At 37.7% G+C, this 21,769-nt stretch overlaps 1 protein-coding gene across 18 annotated transcripts in view; it reads left to right on the forward strand.

Annotated features, from left to right (window-relative positions):
* Nucleotides 1-21,769, forward strand: part of BLM (BLM RecQ like helicase) — a 123,188-nt gene that overhangs the window by 7,936 nt on the left and 93,483 nt on the right. For all 18 annotated transcript variants that reach the window (XR_003795878.1, XR_003795880.1, XR_003795879.1 and 15 more), the window contains exons 2-4: nucleotides 15,340-15,441; nucleotides 16,390-17,090; nucleotides 18,965-19,127. Coding sequence is in view for 4 of the 18 variants with exons in the window: in XM_029237724.1 (XP_029093557.1) it covers nucleotides 15,340-15,441; nucleotides 16,390-17,090; nucleotides 18,965-19,127 (966 nt within the window). In the remaining 14 variants the exon portion in view is untranslated. The remainder of the gene's footprint in view (nucleotides 1-15,339; nucleotides 15,442-16,389; nucleotides 17,091-18,964; nucleotides 19,128-21,769) is intronic.

Genomic DNA, 21,769 nt, shown 5'->3' on the forward strand with positions numbered 1-21,769 from the left:
ACTGCCCTTGCAGAATTCTGTACCAAAATTATGATAGCTTCATAGAGTGAGTTGCGAGGTTCAGTCTTTCTGTACTTTGGAATCGTTCATAAAACTGGAATTTTAAATAAATTTTTCATTTAAAAATTGGAATATTGTCATAAATGCTCAGAAGAATTCACCAGCTCTCAGGTGTTGATGCTGTCTTTATGGGTAGATTTTTAGCCACAGATATTTCTTTAAAATGGCTATAGGCTATTAGGCTTTCTGTTTCTTTTTGAGTGAGTTTTGATAAGTTTGTGAAGAAATTTGTCCCTTTCATCTAAATTTTAAATTTTATTGGCCCAAAGTTGTTCATAACAACCTATTACTATATTTTAATATCTATATTATATGTGGTTGAGTTTCTTCTTTTAGTCCCGATATTGGTTTATTTTTGCCTTTTCTCTTTTTGATGTCTTTTAAATTAATGAATTAATTAATTTTTGGCTGCGTTGGGTCTTCATTGCTGCGTGTGGGCTTTCTCTAGTTGTGGCAAGTGGGGCCTACTCTTCTTTGCAGTGTGTGGGCTTCTCATTGTGGTGGCTTCTCTTGTTGCGGAGCACGGGCTCTAGGCATGCGGGCGTCAGTAGTTGTGGCATATGGGCTCAGTAGTTGTGGCTCGCCAGGCTCTAGAGCACAGGTTCAGTAGTTGTGGCACATGAGCTTAGTTGCTCCGCGGCATGTGGGATCTACCCGGACCAGGGATCGAACCTATGTCCCCTGCATTGGTGGGCGGATTCTTAACCACTGCGCCACCAGGGAAGCCCCTTTGATAAGTCTTTTCATAGAACAAACTTGGTTTATTGGTTCCCTCTATTTTATGTTTATTATTTTAGCTCTTATCTTTATAATTTTCTTCTTTGTATTCTCATTGGGCTTATTTTGTTTTTTCATTTTCACAAATGAAAGAGATATGAGATAGATGCCTTCTACGCATTAATTTTCATTTGTCCTTTCTAACAATTAAGGCTGTATGTTTCCCTGTAATTACTTCTTTAGTTGCGTATCACAAGTTTTTTTATATGTACACTTTCATTATTATCCAGTTCAAAAATATATTCTGATGCCCACTCTGTTATCTTATTTGATCCATGGTTTTTTTTTAGTAAGTATATTTCTTTATTTCCAAACATGAGGATTTTCTGGATCCATCTCTCTCCTTCTTTCTCTCTCTCTTTTTTTTTTTTTCTTTGAAAAATTAAAACCCGGTGGAAAAGTAGCAGGGTTAGTCCAGTAATAATATGTCTTCTCAAGTGTGCATTTTGCATTCTAAAAATAGTTCACATTATCAACCTTAAAAATAAAATAGCCAGTTATTTTACTAGCAAAATGAGCTTATTCAGTAATGGCAGAGGAATTGCCATTTAGGACAAGAAAACTATAGCAAACCACGGGTAGGTCTGGAGAACAAAGGAGAGCAACCTTACTTTATATAGAAAAAGGAGAAGTTGCGAAGGGCTGCTCCAAACCACAGTCCGTTGGAGGAATGTGAATGTTCAGAGTGGCTGAGTTGTTGGAGTTCTCATTGACTGGACTGTTGCTCAACAAGGAGAGAATTGGGTAATAAAGTAAGCTTCCCTCCCAAGAACGTGAAGTAAGCTGTGAAGGAAGGTACATGTGTGGAGAGCTCCCCCTTTAAGACTTCACAACTCCATTTTAAATGAGGTTTCCCTTTATTAATTTTTACAATACGTTAGGTCAGAAAGAAAACATTAGTATTTTCCAAAAGTAGAAAGATTATGAACAGTCCTTATCATTGTACAACAAAACTAGAAATTTAAAATGAAATTTAAAAAAAAAGGAAAAGCCCCTTCCATCTGGAAGATTAAAAATCTTCTATTAAAGAACTATTGGATACAAGGGAAATACAAACTGAAATAAAGGATTCCTGAAAATTAACGAAATGAAAACACAACAAATCAGATTTTGTAAGACATATAAAGCAGTGGTGAAGGGGGGAAATTTATAGCTTTAAAGGCATTATAAATGAAGGATGGAAAATAAATGAACTAAATTCGAAACTTGGAAAGTTAGAAAAAGAGCAAAAAGTAAACCAAACGAAAGCTCAAGAGGCTAAAAAATAATAAAGATAGAAACAGAAATTAATGAGATAGAGGACGGAAGAACATGTGATTAATCAAAATCTTGTATCTTGAAAAATTTAACAAGCCAGCAAACTAATAGCTAACTTAAGAAAATAGGAGGAAATCGCAAATGCAAAATAACAAATGACAAGTGGGGTAAAACCCACTAATATAGAAGAAATTTTTTAAAATATGAGATTAATTTGCATACCTCTAAACATATTTGAATATTTATATGAAATGGATAATTATTTAGGGAAATACAATTTAACAGAATGGATCCCCGTAAAGATTACAAGTTAAATACCTCAATTTCCATAGAATAAACAAAGTTTTGAAAGAACCATCCCAATGAAAACAAAAAAACACTAGGTCCAAATGGTTTCATAGGGAAATTCTACCAAACTTCAAGAGTCTAGATAATCACAATGCTAATAAATTGTTTCAGATGAAGGAAGGAAAACTTTGAAATTCTTTTTTTTTTAATTAGATACTTCATATTATAGTCACTGATTTAGTCATCTATCTCTAGTTGTTGTCAAGGGGCTGAAAGGAAGTAAAATTTCCAAAACACTTTTCAGTCTTCTAGATGCTCTTTGAGTTTACTTTTTCTGAAGCAGCTTTATTGACCTACAATAAACTGCACATATTTAAGTTATGATTTGATCAGTTTTGATATATAGGAGATACCATCACCACAATCAGATCAATGAACATATTCATCTCTCCCAAAAGTTTCTTCATGCCCCTGTGTAACGCCTCACTCTTGCTCCCTTTCCCCAGTCCAGAATCTGTAAAGAACCCCTACAGTTCTTTAAAACGAACAAATAACAAATAACCCAATGAAAAAGGAGGCAAAGGATTTGAATAGACGTTTCTCCAAAGAAGATACACAAATGACCAACAAACAGTTGAAAAGATGCTTAGCATCACTAATCATCAGAGAAATGCAAATCAAAAACACAATGAGATATCGCGTCACACTCAGGATAGCTTCTATCAAAAAACCCCAGAAACGACTTCTGTGGTGATGCAGTAGTTAAGAATCCACCTGGCAATGCAGGGGACTAGGGTTCGAGCCCTGGTCTGGGAAGATCCCACATGCTGCGGAACAGCTAAGCCCGTGCGCCACAACTACTGAACCTGCGCTCTAGAGCCCGCAAGCCACAACTGCTGAAGCCTGCAAGCCTAGATTCCTTGCTCTGCAACAAGAGAAGCCACTGCAATGAGCAGCCCGCGCACCACAGCAAAGAGCAGCCCCTACTCACCGCAACTAGAGAAAGCCCACACGCAGCAACGAAGACCCAAAGCAGCCATAAATAAATAAATAAATATATATATATATATATTTAAAAAACAAACCAGAAAATAACAACTGTTGGTAAGGATGTAGAGAAATGAGGATTATGGAGAAATTGGAACTCGTGCACACTGTTGGTGGGAATGTAAAATGGTGCAGCTGCTGTGGAAAATAGTATGGCAGTTCCTCAAAAAATTAAAAATAGAATTACTGTATGATCCAGGAATTCCAGTTCTGGGTGCATACCCAAAAGAATTGAAATCAGGGTTTCAAAGAGATGTTTGTACACCTGTGTTTATTTCAGCATTATTCACAATAGCCAAAGGGTGGGAGCAACTCAAATGCCCATCGACAGATGAATGGATAAACAAAATGTGGTATGTACATACAACTGAATATTATTCACGCTTTAAGGAAGGAAATTCTGACACATGCTGCAACATGAATAAACCTTGAAGACATTATGCTAAGTGAAATAAGCCAGTCACAAAGAAAACAAATACTGTATGATTCTACTCAAGTAGTCAAATTCATAGAAACAGAAAGTAGAATGGTGATTGTCAGAGCTGGGGGGAAAGGGGAAATGGGAAGTTGTTGTTTAATGGGCACACAGTTTCAGTTGTGCAAGGCAGAAAAGTTCTGGAGATTTGTTGCACAGCAATGTGGATATACTTTACATCACTGAACTGTACACTTAAAAACGATTAAGATGGTAAATTTTTGATGTTAGGTATGTTTTAGCACAATTAAAAATAAAAAAGGACAAAGGAGCCAGCTTGAAGGAATTCTATTCCCACTGCCCATATATGAAACAATTTGAGCATCAGCATAAATAATGACTATGGATTACAACCCACTGAATAAATTAAGAATCTTTACTGATAGAAAACAAGTAGGGAAGAAGGGGAAGTTCTTTATAGTGGAATGCCAATTACTAAATGATGATGCCAGCTACTAAAGAATGACTGGGGTTAGAAAGACCATCATTATATAATCATATTATTTCTTCAGGTATGAATCTCCAGTGGATATGAAAACAGTTTTTTTCTAGTTAACTTTTTTATTATTGATTTCTAGCTAATTTACGTTTGGTTGGAAACATGCCATTATGATGTCAGTCCTTTGAAGTTTGTTGAGACATGCCTTGTGACCCAGTACATGGTCAGCTTTTGTAAATGTCTGTTCTTGAAAAGAATGTGTACATTTTGCTGTTGTCAAATTTGTGTTATTCAAATCTCTGGGTTGTTACTGATTGTTTAGTTACTTGTTCTATCGATTACCGAGAGAGCTAGTTTTATACTATAATTACAATCTTTTTTCTGTTTCTTCTTGTCATTCTATCAGTTTTACTTCATGTATATTTTTTCCATCTTCTTACTTTTAACCTTGCTATACACCTAGCGTTTTAGATGTGTCTCTAATAAACAGCAAATACAGTAGTTAGATACCATTTTAAAAATTCCGATTGTAATCTTTTAATCAAGGCAATTAGTCTGTTTACATTTATTATAATTCATAAATTTTTGGATTAAAATCTACTACCTTATTTTTTTCTTTGTATTATATTTTTCCTTTCTTCCCCTTTTATGTAGCTTTCTTACAGGTGAAGTGTTTTTTAAAAAAATCATTTCCCCTTGTAGATTTTAAGTTACATGCTCTGTTTTTGTTCTTTAGTAGTTACTCTAGAAAGTACAACATGCATATTTATCCTCTCCAAGTCTAAAGCTTATCAACACCTTACACTCCCAGGCAATACAAAGGCCTTGGAACACATTCACTCTCTTTACCTCCCTCCTCACTTATGGGTCATTATTGTTGGGTATTTTAACTATTTTTTTTTAACCCCAGAGGACATCATTGTTGTTGTTTTGCACAGGCAAGGTTTGCATAAATTTAACCTAATATTTACCTCTTTCTTTGTCCTTCAGTCCAGCTATCATCTGAAAACTTCCACCCAGGCTCACTTTTTTACTACCTCAAAGTACATCCTTTAGAATTTCATCTAATGAGAGTCTGCTGGTGACAAACTATTGGTTTTTGATGATCTGAAAATGTCTTTATTTTGCCTTGATTTTTTTAATAATAACTCTTTTGAGATATAACTCACACACCATAAAATTCACCCATTTTAGGTGTATAATTCAGAGGCTTTTAGTATATTCATAAGCTTGTGCAGCAGTTGTCACACTCAGTTTTAGAACAGCTTTGTCAGCCTGAAGAGAAACCCCACACCCCTAGCCATTAACCCCCAATCTAACCAGCAACCACCCCCGGCCGGCAGTCAGTAATTACTCTCTACAGGTTTGCTCATTCTGGACATGTCATATAAATGGGATCATACTATAATGTATGTGGTTCCTTATGACTGGCTTTTTTTTTTTGCGGTACGCGGGCCTCTCGCTGCTGTGGCCTCTCCCGTTGCGGAGCACAGGCTCCGGACGCGCAGGCTCAGCGACCATGGCTCACGGGCCCAGCCACTCCGCAGCATGCGGGATCTTCCCAGACCGGGGCACGAACCCATGTCCCCTGCATCGGCAAGTGGACTCTCAACTACTGCGCCACCAGGGAAGCTCTGGCTTTTTTCTCTTACCATAATATTTCAAGGTTCATCATTATTGTAGCACTTATCAGTATGCTTTGGTCATTCCTTTGTATGATCAAATAATATTCCATATGGATATACACATTTCCTTTATCCATTCATTCATCAGTTGATGGACTTTGGGTTGTTTCTAGTTTTTGGCTATTATGAATAATGCCCCTGTGAACATTCAGATACAAGTATTTGTTAGAATACCTGTTTTCAGATTTTTGTTTTTTGTTTTTGTGGTACGCGGGCCTCTCACTGTTGTGGCCTCTCCAATTGCGGGGCACAGGCTGCGGACGCGCACGCTCAGCGGCCATGGCTCATGGGCGCAGCCGCTCCGCGGCTTGTGGGATCTTCCCAGACCGGGGCACGAACCCATGTCCCCTGCATCGGCAGGCGGACTCTCAACCACTGCGCCACCAGGGAAGCCCTGTTTTCAGTTTTTTTGAGTATATATCTAGGAGTAGAATCGCTGGATCATATGGTAACTCTGTGTTTAACTTTTTGAGGAACTGCCAGACTGACTTCCAAAGCAGCTGCACCATTTTACATTCCCAGCAGCAATGGATAAGGGTTCCAATTTCTCCACATCCTCACCAACACTTTGTTGCTTTTATTATAGCCAGTTTTAAAAATAAAAGGTTTATTGGGATATAATTTATATACCATAAAATTCACCCTTATGCAATTCAGTCTCAATTGTTGAAGGATATTTTTGCTGGGAGAAAAGTTCTAGGTTACTCAGCAGACTGAAGATATTCCACTGTCGTCGTTGTCCTTTTTTTTTTTTTTTAATTGAAGTATAGGTCATTTACAATGTTGTGTTATATTCCACTGTCTTATGATTTCCAATTTTGCTGAAGAGAAATCGGTTATCTGTCCAAATATTGCACAATGAGGGGAATTCCCTGGAAGTCCAGTGGTTAGGACTCGATGCTTACTTTCTTTTTTTTTTTTTGGCTGTGCTTCATGGCATGTGGAGTCTTAGTTCTTCAACCAGGGATCGAACCCGCACCCCCCTGCATTGGAAGCATGGAGTTTTAACCACTGGACCACCAGGGACGTCCCAGGACTTAGTGCTTTCAGTGCCAGGGCCCAGGTTCAATCCCTGGTTGAGGAACTAAGATCCAACAAGCTGCTTGTTACAACCAAAAAGAACCCCAAGTTTTGCACAATGATGTATTTTGGTGTGGATTTATTTTTCTCTGTCCTGTTCAGAATTTGTCTGCTTTCTTTTTTAAAAGTAATTAATTAATTAATTAATTTTTGGCTGTGTTGAGTCTTTGTTGCTGCGTGCGGGCTTTCTCTAGTTGCAGCGAGTGAAGTTGTGGTGCATGGGCTTAGTTGTTCCGCGACATGTGGGATCTTCCCGGACCAGGGCTCAAACCTATGTCCCTTGCATTGGCAGGTGGATTCTTAACCACTGCACCACCAGGGAAATCGCTGTTTGCTTTCTTGAATCTGAGGATTTGTGTCTTTCATTTTGGAAATATCCCAGCTATTATCTTTTAAAATATTCTGCCCCAGTTTCTCCTCTTTTTCTGGAACTAGATTTCTAGCTAGATTTATGTTAGACTTTCTTACTCTATCTCCCATGTCTTTTAACTTCTCGTATTTTCCATCTCTTTCTTTAGTTTTCCGTGTATGCATCTATTAAGTCAGAAACTGTGGGAATCTTAAAATTTACCCTACTTTTAAGCTAACAAGTCAGCCTCTAACAGTTATTTATGTGTGCGCGTGCACACACACAGACATGCACATAAATGTTTACACGTGTACTGACGAGACACAAGACTCCTGGGTCAGAGATACAGATGGTTTATTGCAGCAATACCTTGCATCCATTCCCTACACCCTAATTCCCACAGGGTGATGTGATAAGGGCTAGATGATACCTGTGTATACAGTTGAGTGCATCACAGGAAAGAAACCCCAAAATTCAGAGACTCTGAGCACTTGAGGGTTTCTGGCACATCTGCACAAACTCCCTTCCAGAGAGATCACTTTTTACCTTAGAATGTAGGCAAATCTCCCCTGGGTGAGAGGGGAAGGAGCCTTGAGGATTATTATCTTGAATGTAGGGAAATGTCTCCAGGGAGAGAAAAGAAAGGGCTTTATCTTTACTACTGTGAGATGTCTCTGGGGGAAGTGTGACTCCAAATCTCACCAGAGGAATACAGCAGCCAAGACCATCTGCTACTTCACATGTCCTTTGCTCAGAAGGCTTGGACCATGTAAGAATGTGAGAAATCCATGGAGCCAGATCCTGGATACTTTCTTCTGGTTTTCCCCCCACTTTACTAATGATCTCTTTAGCTGTGTGTAGTCTACTGGTAAATCTATCTGTTGAATTCTGAATCTTGGTTATTGTATCTTTCATTCCTAAAAGTTCTACTGGCAAGGTCAACTTTATAGTTTTCTGTTTACTGTAGATATTTTCAAGCTTGTCTTTTATTTTTGTAAACATAAGTTTAATTGCTTTATACTGCTATGTCTGATACTGTTTGACTATTTCTGTTACAACTAGTTCTCATTCCTGGTGCCTTGTTTACTTGTGTGGTTGACAATTTTTGTCTGTATTTGCTATATATTGTCTTGTTGTGGGAACTATTTAAGGCCTAAGATAAAGGCATAGTCCTCCAGAGACATTTTTGCATTTGCATTTGGAAGATGCCTTGGAGTTAGGATCACTTTAATCTAAATTCATGACTTGGATTTTTTAAAAAATATGTGGGTGATAAAAATTGGGTTCAGGGGCTTCCCTGGTGGCACAGTGGTTGAGAGTCCGCCTGCCAATGCAGGGGACATGGGTTTGTGCCCTGGTCCGGGAAGATCCCACATGCTGCAGAGCAGCTGGGCGCGTGAGCCATGGCCGCTGAGCCTGCGCGTCTAGAGCCTGTGCTTCGCAACGGGAGAGGCCACAACAGTTAGAGGTCCTCGTACAGCAAAAAAAAAAAAAAAAAAAATTGGGTTCAGAAGATTCTCAGGTTTGTGGTTTCAGAGTCTCTCCCACTCAGTCCCTCAGCAATTGATAACTTTACTTATAGATACCTGGGGATAGAAGTGAGGTTTAATTTTGGTTTACCTTTGCCCAGATGGTATAGCCCTTTGGGGTGCTGGTTTTATAGGGGAACATTTCCCACCATGGTTGTTCCCTAACTTTGATTCTGTCCATCTTTTTCCTCCAAGGCTAGCAAAACTGATGTTCAGATTCTCAGGATTAGACAGGACGAAAACAACTGTCAATGCTCTCCTTACCTCTCTGGGTTCCCATTTTTGGCCTGATCATTTTAACTTCTTGTCAGAGATTTACTGTATTTAATAATTTCTTTTTTTTTTTTTGCTTTCTATTTTTAATTCTTATTTTATTTGTTTGTTTGTTTGTTTGTTTTGCGGTACGCGGGCCTCTCACTGTTGTGGCCTCTCCCGTTGCGGAGCACAGGCTCCGGACGCACAGGCTCAGCGGCCATGGCTCACGGGCCTAGCGGCTCTGCGGCATGTGGGATCTTCCCGGACCAGGGCACAAACCCGTGTCCCCTGCATCGACAGGTGGACTGTCAACCACTGCGCCTCCAGGGAAGCCCTAATTCTTATTTTGTATTGGAGTATAGTAGATTAACGATGTTGTGTTAGTTTCAGGTGTACAGCAAAGTGATTCAGTTCTATACAAACATGTATCTATTCTTTTTCAACTTCTTTTCCCATTTAGGTTATTAGAGTATTGAGCAGAGTTCCCTGTGCTGTAGTGTAGGCCCTTGTTGGTTATCTATCTATCTATTTATTTATTTATGACTGCATTGGATCTTCGTTGCTGCACGTGGGCTTTCTCTGGTTTTGGTGAGTGGGGGCTACTCTTTGTTGCGGTGCATGGGCTTCTCATTGTGGTGGCTTCGCTTGTTGTGGAGCACAGGCTCTAGGCGCGTGGGCTTCAGTAGTTGTGGCTCGTGGGCTCTAGAGCGCAGGCTCAGTAGTTGTGGCACACGGGCTTAGTTGCTCCGTGGCATGTGGGGTCTTCCCAGACCAGGGATCAAACCCATGTCACCTGCATTGGCAGGCGGATTCTTAACCACTGTACCACCAGGGAAGTCCCTGGTTATCTATTTTAAATATAGCTGTGTGTACACAGCTCAAACTCCCAATCTATCCCTCACCCTCACCCTGTATTTAATAATTTCTTATTTTATCCAGCAATAATCTAGAATAATTGTCAATAAGCCTTTTCAGTAAAGGACCAGATAGTAAATATTTTAGGCTTTGTAGACCATTCTCTGTCGTAACTTCCCAACTACGGTGCTAAAGTAGCCTTAGGCAGTATGTGAACAAACAGGCCTGTGAATCATAGTTTTGCCAACTCCTGATGTAGAATATATTGCATACTGATTATGCCAATAACATTTCTTAAATATTGATTACTCTATTTTGTTACGTTTCTCTCATTAAACATTAAACACTGTATTTTGGAGACTAGGATTTTCTCTGTCTCTCTCTCACTCTCTCTCTTTCTACGTTGGGTCTTCGTTGCTGAGCACGGGCTTTCTCTGGTTGCGGCGAGCGGGTGCTACTCTTCATTGCGGTGCGCAGGCTTTTCATTGCAGTGGCTTCTCTTGTTGTGGAGCACGGGCTCTAGTTGCACGGGCTTCAGTAGTTGTGGCACGTGGGCTCAGTAGTTGTGGCTCGCAGGCTTTAGAGCACAGTCTCAGTAGTTGTGGCGCACGGGCTTAGTTGCTCCGCGGCATGTGGGATCTTCCTGGACCAGGGGTCGAACCCGTGTCCCCTGCATTGACAGGCGGATTTCTAACCACTGTGCCACCAGGGAAGCCCTAGGATTTTCTTTTTCAAAGATGAGTACCATGCCATTTGGGGACTTCCCTGGTGGTGCAGCAGTTAAGACTCCATGCTCCCAATGCAGGGGGCTGGGTTTGATCCCTGGTCCAGAAACTAGATCCCACATGCATGCTGCAACTAAGAGTTTGCATGCCACAACTAAGGAACCTGCATGCCGCAACTAAGGAGCCCGTGAGCCACAACTAAGGAGCCTGCCTGCTGCAACTGAGACCCAGTGCAACCAAATAAATAAATAAATGTTTAAAAAAAAATAGCTGAGTACCATGCCATTTAAATTAGTTACATTTAATATGATTATAATATTTCTAATGCTAGTTCCCACCCATTGTTATTTAGTATTCTTGTTTCATGCTTTTGTCAAATGAATTTTAGAAGTGTTTTTGTTGAGTTTTGTGAAATATTCTTGTGGTGTTTTAATTGGAATTTTGTTGAACTCACAAATTAATTTATGAAAAACTGTTACCTTTGTGATATTTAAACCTTTCATTTAAGAACATGAAATATTTCTCTATCCAAATCTTTATTTATCCTAGTAATATTTGGTCATTTTCTTTATATCATGAAGATGTATGTCTTTTGTTAGGTTAATTGGTAGTTTAATGTTTTTCGTTGCTATTGTTAATTGAATGCTTTTTAAAAATTATATTTTCTAGCTCGTTATTACTACTACATGAGAATGCATTTGACTTTTGTGGGTTTATATTTACCTTTTATTTACCCACTTTACTGAAGTTTTAATTATCTATTGTTACGACTGATTTTCTTTGAATTGTGTTGGTATATAATCGAATTGTCTACATGTATGATATCCTCATCTCTTCTTTTCTAGTATTTCCCTTTTTGAATATCTTTGCATTGGTAAGAATGTCTAACATGAGAGTGAAAATAAGAGAACAGTCTCATTTTAGCCCCTATTTTTAATGGATTCATCCCTGTTGTAAAATATAAGATATTGTATTGGGTCTTGATTTTAAGTACTTCTAATTTTATGTTTTAATATATCTGATAGAAATGTTTTGAGTTTAACAGATGCCATTTCAAATATGCATTGATAATACATACTGTGTGATTCCATATATCCATATAAGTTCAGGAATAGGCAAAACTAACCTATGGTGAATAAGTCAGTTAATGGTTATATCTGGGGTGTATTAACTGGGAAAAGGCACAAGAAAGCATACTGATATGCTAAAAATGTTCTGTATCTCTATTTGAATGTTGTTCATGCAGTTATATACATAAGTAAAACTATATTGAGACATACACTTAAGATCAGAGAAGTAGTTAGAAGTAATTCTGTTTGTTACTGTAAATGTGATATGTTTCTTGCTTAGCCACTTGTAGGGTTTTAAAAGAATGTTGCCCTTTAGTTTAATTTCAGGAGACTATGTCTTAGTCTTATCTAGTTCAATAAAGGTCCTCTCAATTTCTGGCCTGAATTATTTTTATTTGTTCAAGATACTGTTGAGATAGGACTCCTTTAATCATTTATTATTTGTGAGTGGTTTCTTTTACTACTTCAAGAAGTCTCATTCGCTGGATATATTTTTTATATTCCAGCCCTGGTTTGTTGTCACTCTCTCATACCTTTTTTTTCATTGATTTATTTATTCTTTCTATGTATGGATATGGTTTTCTAGTTTACTTGTTTCATTCAATAATTTTTTTTGCACTGTTCAGTCAGCTTTTTACTTATTTATATTGTTTTACAATGCCATGATAACTTCCTTCATGTACATGAGAGAAATTTTTAATCATTTTCCAAATTATACTTGTGACTTTTGTGGTGAGTCTAATTCAGAAGCCTTATCCGTTTCTGGGATGTCATTGTTCATCCCCTTTAGTATTGTGAAACTTTGCACTAGTCTCTATTTATTTTCCATTTATTTTCTTCTTTTAATCTTGTATCACTGATCTTTGCTGTTGATGAACAATTTTTTTGCGTGTCAAACAATTTTATTGATATTTTTTGCTTCTCAGTACTCACTAACTCCTTAAAAGCATTACTGCTGAAGGCTGTTGACAAGGAAAATTGTGTACTTGCTACCATGCTTCAGAATATGACTGACTAGAGGATGCTACCCTGTGGGAATAACCAAAGAGCAGTGTAGCTTGAAAATAGGGAAGGGTGCCCCAGGGTTAAGGTTGACTACATGCCAGCTATGAATCCATAATATGTCACTACAGTTACGAATCAAACACATGTACTATTGAGATGACTAAATATGCATATCAAGTCGTACTGTGGAATAATATTGGAAAACTCTATTAGAATACCATGGCTAGGGGAATCCCCTGGTGGTCCAGTGGTTAGCACGCAGTGCTTTCACTTCAGGGGGGCACGGGTTCGATCCCTGGTCAGGGAACCAAGATCCTGCATGCCACATGGCACAGCCAATAAATAAATAAACCCTCTTTCTAAAAAAAAAAAAAGAATACCATGGCCAGTTTTGATATAAAAATAAATAAGGTATGAAAAATTGTAGAAAGTTGAGACAGGAACAATACAAACTTAGAAGGAATGTGGGGAAAGGTTAAGTAATGATGCCATGGACCATTTTGTCCTGCTTTGTCTTAAGCCTGAAGGACTGTGTGCCTCTGCCTCCGTGTCAGCCATCTAATCGTTTGAGGTTGAAATTTTGAGAGGGCAGTAGTGTGACTTCACTCTTTATCATTTATTCTGTGAAAAACTTCCATATTGGACAGGACCTTGGAGAGAGCATACTTCAGTGAAAGGCCAGTGCTTTTAAACTGGATGTAAAATGGAGAGGTGCCTTTGGATGTGCAGGGACTGTGGTCTTAAAATATTCACCACTAAAAATAAAAATCAGGGCTCCTTGGGGAAATGGCTGATTCTAAGTCTGGGGCAAAAAAATGCACAAGATAAATCTGGGGTGTCTTTTCATTCCAGTTAGTAAGGAAGCTCTCAAAACCTACTAAGTTTATGTCAAAAGTACTGAAGAGTCAACCTGGAAAGGCTCCCACTGGGCAAACGTGAAACAGTTTCAGAATCGATAAGGATGATAATTATATTGGATTAAAACATACCTAATGGTTAATTCATGAGTTTATAATGATGCTGAGAAAAAGATTCACAACCATTAGAGGCTGCTAGAGAATTAACTCATTATTTTGAAAACTAATAAATAAAGGAAAAGAATCCAACATTTATCCTGTCTTTTCTATGTCAGCTGTACCACTGGGTAACAAAATAATAGATCAGAGAACATTTCTCTTGATAGAACTATTCCAGCTAATGAATGAAGAAGGAATGACAGAATTAAAATGTCACTATTTTGGGAGGTTGACTTCCAGAATGGTGAAGTGAGGACCTTAGGATGTGTGTACAGATGAAACAGTATTGGATGAGCTGATAATAGTTGATGAGTTGATAAACGTTGAAAGTGGGTGATGGGTTGGTAACAACTTTATTAAGATATAATTCACATATCAGTGTGAATTATTCAGTGTTTATTAATTAGCTGTTTCACCTAAAGCATTTTAAAGAGGAAGAAGAGGCAGAAATCATTCCTTCTTCTGGAGAAGGTGGAACAAAATCTATATCATAATCATCTTCATGAAGCTCAACACATGGAGATTTCCCAGTTGAACTTTCTACCAAGTTCTTTTTTCACTGTTATCTAAAGTAAAGCAGTTGTTAAACATAGATTATTTTAATTATTAGCTAGTGGAGTTTGATATATGTAAAACTTCATATTTCCATGAATATCATTTAGTATTGTTAATCCTTCCTTCTAAGATATATGGCGTAAAATAAAAGGAGATCTCTGGTAAACATAGAATGGGAAAGAGGGTTATAACTCTCAGCTCAAATGAATGAGCATTGTTTACTAGCCGTATATTCTGCTATCCCATCTTCCTTTGGCCCCAGTAATTTTAAGGTGGCTTAAGCTACACATTATCCCAGGCAGTAGCTCAGCAGTGTCACAATTTGTTACACAAGAGGTGTAAATATGCTTGGTAAAAGTGTTCTTTCAGGTTGAAACTAGGTAATTATGAAGCACAGTATCTTGCTGGTAAACCATGGCTGTCATTGGTGGTGCTCTTCCTTCTTTTCCCGATTTTCCCCTTAGGCAGAGAATTCAGTTATTCCTTTGTTCTTTGGGTTTTCAGTGTGCTTTGATCATTTTCTCCCACCTCACTCCCCATTTGGCTTCAGTTTATGCTTCAAGCCTAGGCCAGGTCCCATTGTTCTGCAAGCCTTTTCCTAATAAGCCCTTCCCTAATGTCTTTTGTGCTTATTTTAGCATTGGGGGAAAACCAGGTCATTTGCTATTTAAGTGAGACTTCAGTTAGTTAAAGATTATATATTTCAAATGTTACCGGTTGTAAATGTCAAAACAGTTTTTTGACCAAAAAAACCCAAAAAAAAAACCGTCATTACTCTGGACACAGTTGGAACAGTGCTCTACCCCCCAATAAATAGTGTGATTAATGCAAAGTGCGTAACTCCACTGATATTTTTTTCCCTCACTTTTTAGGATCATGGCTGCTGTTCCTCAAAATAATCTACAGGAGCAACTGGAACGTCATTCAGCCAGAAAACTTAATAATAAATTAAGTCCTTCAAAACCAAAATCTTCGTAAGTATTTTGGTTGGTTTGCTTCCATCCAGGCACTAACACACAAGTGAAATACCATCTCTTTCAACTCTTTCATTGTAGAGATGAGGAAATGAAGCTGAGAGGGTCAGTGATTTTCCTACTTTGCAAATTAATGGTAGAGCATGTTTTAGCAACGCTAGGTAATGTATTGTTCAGCACCTTTGCATGGTTTCTAGCACATGGTTTTTGTTCAGTAAATATTCATTGAATGAATGAATACAAATCTTGTAAATTTGGGCAGATCGGTGTTTTTAATATTTTAATATAATTTTATATCCTTTTCAAAAACCGTTTCTAAGGCAACTATAGCTCTCCAGTTCTGTTCTTTCCTCCAAGCTATATTCCAAACTCCTTCTAACAGTACCTAACATTTTATAATCTTTATTGTGCCCTTACCAGATTATAGACACCATTCTGTGTGCTTGACTTCAAAGTCACCATTGACCTTCATGTCACTAAATCCATCCGATGTCCAGGACTCTTGCCTCTTTCACTTGTCTTTCAGATTTCAGCATAGCTGGCAGTTTTTGACTCTTCCCCATAAAACTTTTATCAGAGTAGAGACAAGTAGCCACGTTTTTTCGCTTACTCCGTCCCCTCCCTCTGGAGAGGCTATTAATTAAGAACTATGAGCCTGAGAAACAAAGTAGTAGGAATGGTCCAGATACTCTCAAAGCTGAATAATTAGCTTCTGAATAGGAAGAATCAGAGCATACAAAGCATAATTTAAGTTACCTTACACATTTTAAAATCAGAGAGGGAGATAGATTCTTCGCTCGCTCATTTGTGATACAAGGAAGTAAGTTGTTATATAAATTAGGGTTTTGTTATGTATACTTGCTGGGTTTGTATACTTGCTGGGTTTTGTGTACTTGCTGGGTTTGTTGAAATTAATCCATCTAATTCAGTTTTTTGATTATTTTTCAGAGGTTTCACTTTTAAAAAGAAAGTATCTTCAGCCAACGATGTGTCTGTAACTAGTGTGTCAGTAGCAAAAGCTCCTGTGTTGAATGATAAAGATGTTAATATTACTGAAGCCTTTTCCTTCAGTGAACCTTTTCCCCACACCACAAATCAGCAGACCAAGATCAATGACTTTAAAAATACTCCAGCTGGACAGCAAACTAAGAGAGTTGGTTCAAAACCGTTATTGCCAAATTTGTCACAGGTTCCTCAGGAAGTTTTATGCACTACCCAGAACACACTGCTTGTAAAGGGATCCCGCGATGCTACTTTCAAGAAATTAGAATTTAGTTCTTCATCAGATTCTCTTATTACCTTCAATGATTGGGATGATATGGATGACTTTGATACTTCTGGAGATTCAAAAGCATTTGTGACACCACGCCAAAACCACTTCATAAGAGTAAGCACTGCTCAGAAATCAAAAAAGTGTAAGAGGAACTTTCTAAAAGCACACCTTGATAAAACAAATACAGTAAAGACTGATTTGACTCCTTCCTCCTCTGAGAGCAAGCAGGCATTTTTGACTAAGAAACAGAAGGATGACTCAGAATGGTTAAATAGTGATGTGATTTGCATTGATGATGACCCCAATTCCGAAGAGCTTATAAATGAAGATACTCAGGAAAATCATCCTTTAAAAACTCATTTGGGAGAGGAAAGAGGTAAAAATTATTGTTTTATTTCATTTCAAAAGGTTGTATTAGTTTATTCAAAGCTAGGCATTGGTAACAGCAGCAAATATGATTTAGCTTTTGTCCTTAGGATGTACAGAGGTGCTTATACATCCTAAGCACCATCTGTTGGCCACGTTCTTGAGGCAGGGCATACTAAGGAAATGAAAGATTTTATTCTGCTATTTATATAAACAACAGGGATAGCTCCGTGATTTTATATATGAAGAAGTATGTAGAGGGACTTCTCTGGTGGTGCAGTGTTTAAGAATCTGCCTGCCAGTGCAGGGGACACAGGTTCGAGCCCTCGTCCAGGAAGATCTCACATGCCACGGAGCAACTAAGCCCATGAGCCCCAATTACTGAGCCTGCACTCTAGAGCCCATGAGCCACAACTACTGAAGCCTGCGCACCTAGAGCCCATGCTCCGTAACAAGAGAAGCCACCACAGTGAGAAGCCCGCGAACTGCAATGAAGAGTAGCCCCCTCTCGCCACAACTAGAGAAAGCCCGTGTGCAACAACAAAGACCCAATGCAGCCAAATAAATAAATTTAATTAATTAATTTTTAAAAAAAGAAATATGTAGAGAATATAATGCTTAGTGAAATAAGTCAAAGAAAGTGAACTACTATATGATATCACATGTGGAATCTAAAAAATAATAAAAATGAATCTATATACAAAACAGAAACAGACTTGCAGACATAGAAAACAAACTTATGGTTACCAAAGGGGAGAGGGAAGGGGGAGGGACAAATTAGGAATATGGGATTAACAGATACAAACTACTGTATGTAAAATAGATAAGCAACAAGGATTTATTGTATAGCACAGGGAATTATACCCAATATCTAGTAATATCCTATAATGGAATATAATCTGCAAAAAAAACTGAATCACTTTGCTGTATACCTGAAACTAACACAATATTGTAAATCAACTATACTTCAATAAAAAGAAAAGAAAAGAAGGTCCATAGACGTTAAAATGGCTTCTTAATGGTCTACTGGCTGGTTGGTAGTAGAAATGGGATGTGAAACTAAGCCTTTGTGTTATAATTCTTTTATGGTTTGTACCACCTAATGTTGATGTATGATATGATCTAATCATGCTATTAAAGTATTTTAAATTACATGCAAATTGTTTTCTGTTTAGGTCTCATAGTTATTAGATGTCTAGAACTTAATAGCTGACATTAGCCATATGTGGAGGTACCCACGTTATGAAACAGTTGTAAATATGAGACTAATATTTTTAAACACCTGAATCCCATCAAGGTTTCTATAGGGTGAGAGAGGACTGAAAAGTGATTGATAATAAGCAAAACTATAGTCTAATCAAACATGTTGCTATTTATGAAGAGAAAATTTGGTAAAAGGTAAACTAGAGAGCAACAGTTTGGCAGTGTTTTCCCACATAGTCAAGAGAGAGACACTCTGGGAGACTTAAATAACTAAGACACCTTTGTGGTAAAGTAGAGATTGTTTATCTGTATAAACAAGTGTTTGTACAATTGTCAGGCTTACTTGTACTTCACTCTTATTTAAGTGTGAATGAAAAATAGAGAAACGAAAGTACTGATAGTAAGGATGGTTTCATAATTTAACCGGAGACAGTCATGAAAATCCTTAAGCAAATCATCAGCCTCAATCCAGCGCTCATTGGACTTAATCCAGTTGACTCAATCATCGTTTATGAAAAAACAAGGCAACACTAACGTGTGAGAGGAGAGAACTCGTATCGCACAGAGTGGTGTTAGCGCTTATGACTTGCTCAGAGCACTCACAAGTGCTCACACCCTGTTCTTTCTGTCTCATTAATATTAAAATAACCTATGTTTATCAGCTGTTTTTTTGTACTTTAGATAATTGTGAAAAGAAGAAAAACTTGGAAGAAGTGGAATTACATTCAATTGAGAAATCTTCATGTGTTGAGCTTGATGAAGATGATTATGACATAGATTTTGTTCCACCTTCTCCAGAAGAAGGAATGACTTCAACCTCTTCATCCTCTTTAAAATGCTCTAGGTAAAATAGTTTATTAATTAATAAACATTGATTCTTGGGTAGCTGAAATAATTTTAGTTATGTAGTATCATCTCAAAATTGATTAATTTCATGCTTCTGCACAATTTATTTTGTATCCAAATGAAAGCATCAAAAAGTCCCTATTTATTTACATTTTATTTAATTGTTGGTATTCTAAAGCTGTAAAGTTCCATTATGATTCATTACATGGGACCTCTAAACAGTTTTATGTAATTGATCTTGGCATGTGGAATATAGTCCTAAAGATACTGTATTTCCAATCTCATGTACCTGAAATGACCCAAAACTAACACCTTATTTGTGAAGTGACTTAGTATGTAATGTGTTCTTCTTCGTCTTCTTTTTTTTTTTTTATTTTTTAAAAAATCCAAATAGAATTGACCATTGTATTTGTCATTCACTGAATTTTGGTAAATTAGTGACATGATTGTGGTTAAGTGGTAGTATTATGGGAAAAATAGAGTCCACATAATTCATTATAGTTCATTAATAGCTGAAAATACTAATAGTCTTTGTTACCTCCATCCTCACCCCAGTCTAAATCACAGTTCAGTTGAGTGGTCTGGTATATACTCTGCTGTTAACCATATTTTGATGAGAAACAAATCCCTCTAGTATATCACCTGAAGGCAGGAAGGAGGTGTTTGCCTGCATAACCTAGTTTTCTCTAGGTTTTTGTTTTAACAGGTGGGTTGAGAAGTTAAAGGAGGTGGGAAAGGTTGAAGCATGATTGCTGTTAGACAACAAAACAGAAAAACTGTAAGAGCTCCCCTCTTTCATCTCCCGGTAGAAATTGAGACAGAATTGTAGGAAAAAAACTGAGCAAGAGTTCATATAGCATTCATCAGCATTCTCTTTTAACAGGAGCAGCAGTTGAGGCCTAAGGAGGAGCAGGGGATTGTCTGGGGTGATAATTAACGGCAAATGGACTAAGATCCAGTGTAGGGTTATTTCCTGGGCCATACCATTCCCTGTTGACTGCCTGGCTTTTTTCTTTGTTTATTAAAAAAGTGTGTATTGCACAGATAACATTGTAACCACATTAACAGGATACTTACTGGTAGTCTTACAGTCCAACAAACCGAACATTTTCTGTATCCACATTAAGTTTTTAAATTTTTTTTTAATTGAAGTACAGTTGATTTACAATATTGTGTTAGTTTCAGGTATACAGCATAGTGATTCAGTTTTGTTTTGTTTTGTTTTCAATTATATTCCATTATAGGTTGTTACAAGACGTTGAGTATAATGCTCTGTGCTATACAGTAAATCCTTATTCCTTATCTATTTTGTGTCTGTACTCCTAATTTGTTCCTCCCCCATTACCTAGCCACATTGTTTTGTTTCTTCTCTACATGTGTATATGATTTTTACATTGCCATAATCAACATGTAGCTATAATTTTTCAGTCTGCTTTTCTTTTAACATTATTTTTAAAACATTTTACATATTGCTACATAGTCATTATTTTTAGTCCTTTTAATGGCTACATAATTTAATGAATTTTCATACCATAATTTATTTTACCTAGATCTTCAGCAGTTGGAAAATGGTTGTTTCCAAGGTAAATTCTCTCTATATTTTTCCATTGCAACCTAGTATACATATTTGTATACATTATAAAACTAAAATAGAATTTTCACAAATGATACTGTATGTGCAGTGCACACAAATTTTCTGTTATATTTTATTTCATTTTAAAGTGCTGGTTGTGACTTCTGAATTAATTTCAGAGGTGTAATGGTCAGGTAATATATGACAGAAAAGAGAACATGTTTTTGTAACTCCTGTATTCCTAAACCTCTTTAGCTGGGCCTCAAAATCCTTCATCTTCAGACCCCAAATTACCTTTACAGCTTTATCTCCAGTTATGCTCTTACAGTAACCCTAAGCTTAATAGCCTAATGAGACTTATAACATAGTTATTCATCATTCTTTGATTTAGTTAGAAGATTGCATTCCAAAATCCTGCTTTAGAAAAGTACAGTTGATTCCTGAATATCGAGTAAATAGAATTGTCTTTTTTATCTCTCCTTCGTAAGCTGTCACTTTTCCATACCCATCATTCAAGGTTTCCTCAAATCCTACCTTCTTGGCAAAGTCTTGTCAAGTTCCAGAAAGTGTTATCTTTCTTTGGATTGCCATAGTACCCTCTCTTTAATACTCCTTTAGTACTAATTTATTTTGTTACTTTTTTAAAGTATTTTTTATATCCAATCAGACTGACCATGTTTATATGTGTTAATATTGGGGCCAGGGTCTTCCCTGGTGGCACAGTGGTTAAGAATCTACCTGCCAAGGGCTTTCCTGGTGGCGCAGTGGTTGAGAGTCCGCCTGCCGATGCAGGGGACACAGGTTCGTACCCCGGTCCGGGAGGATCCCACGTGCCGCGGAGCGGCTGGGCCCGTGAGCCGTGGCCGCTGAGCCTGCGCGTCCGGTGCCTGTGCTTCGCAACGGGAGAGGCCACAACAGTGAGAGGCCCACGTACCGCAAAAAAAAGAAAAAAAAAAAGAATCTACCTGCCAATGCAGGGCACACGGGTTTAATCCCTGGTCCGGGAAGATCCCACCTGCCACGGAGCAACTGAGCCTGTGCACCACAACTACTGAGCCTGTGCTCTA

This window comes from Monodon monoceros, unplaced genomic scaffold, assembly GCF_005190385.1.
Source record: "Monodon monoceros isolate NGI ecotype Baffin Bay Population unplaced genomic scaffold, NGI_Narwhal_1 Super_Scaffold_21, whole genome shotgun sequence".
Taxonomy (NCBI): domain Eukaryota; kingdom Metazoa; phylum Chordata; class Mammalia; order Artiodactyla; family Monodontidae; genus Monodon; species Monodon monoceros.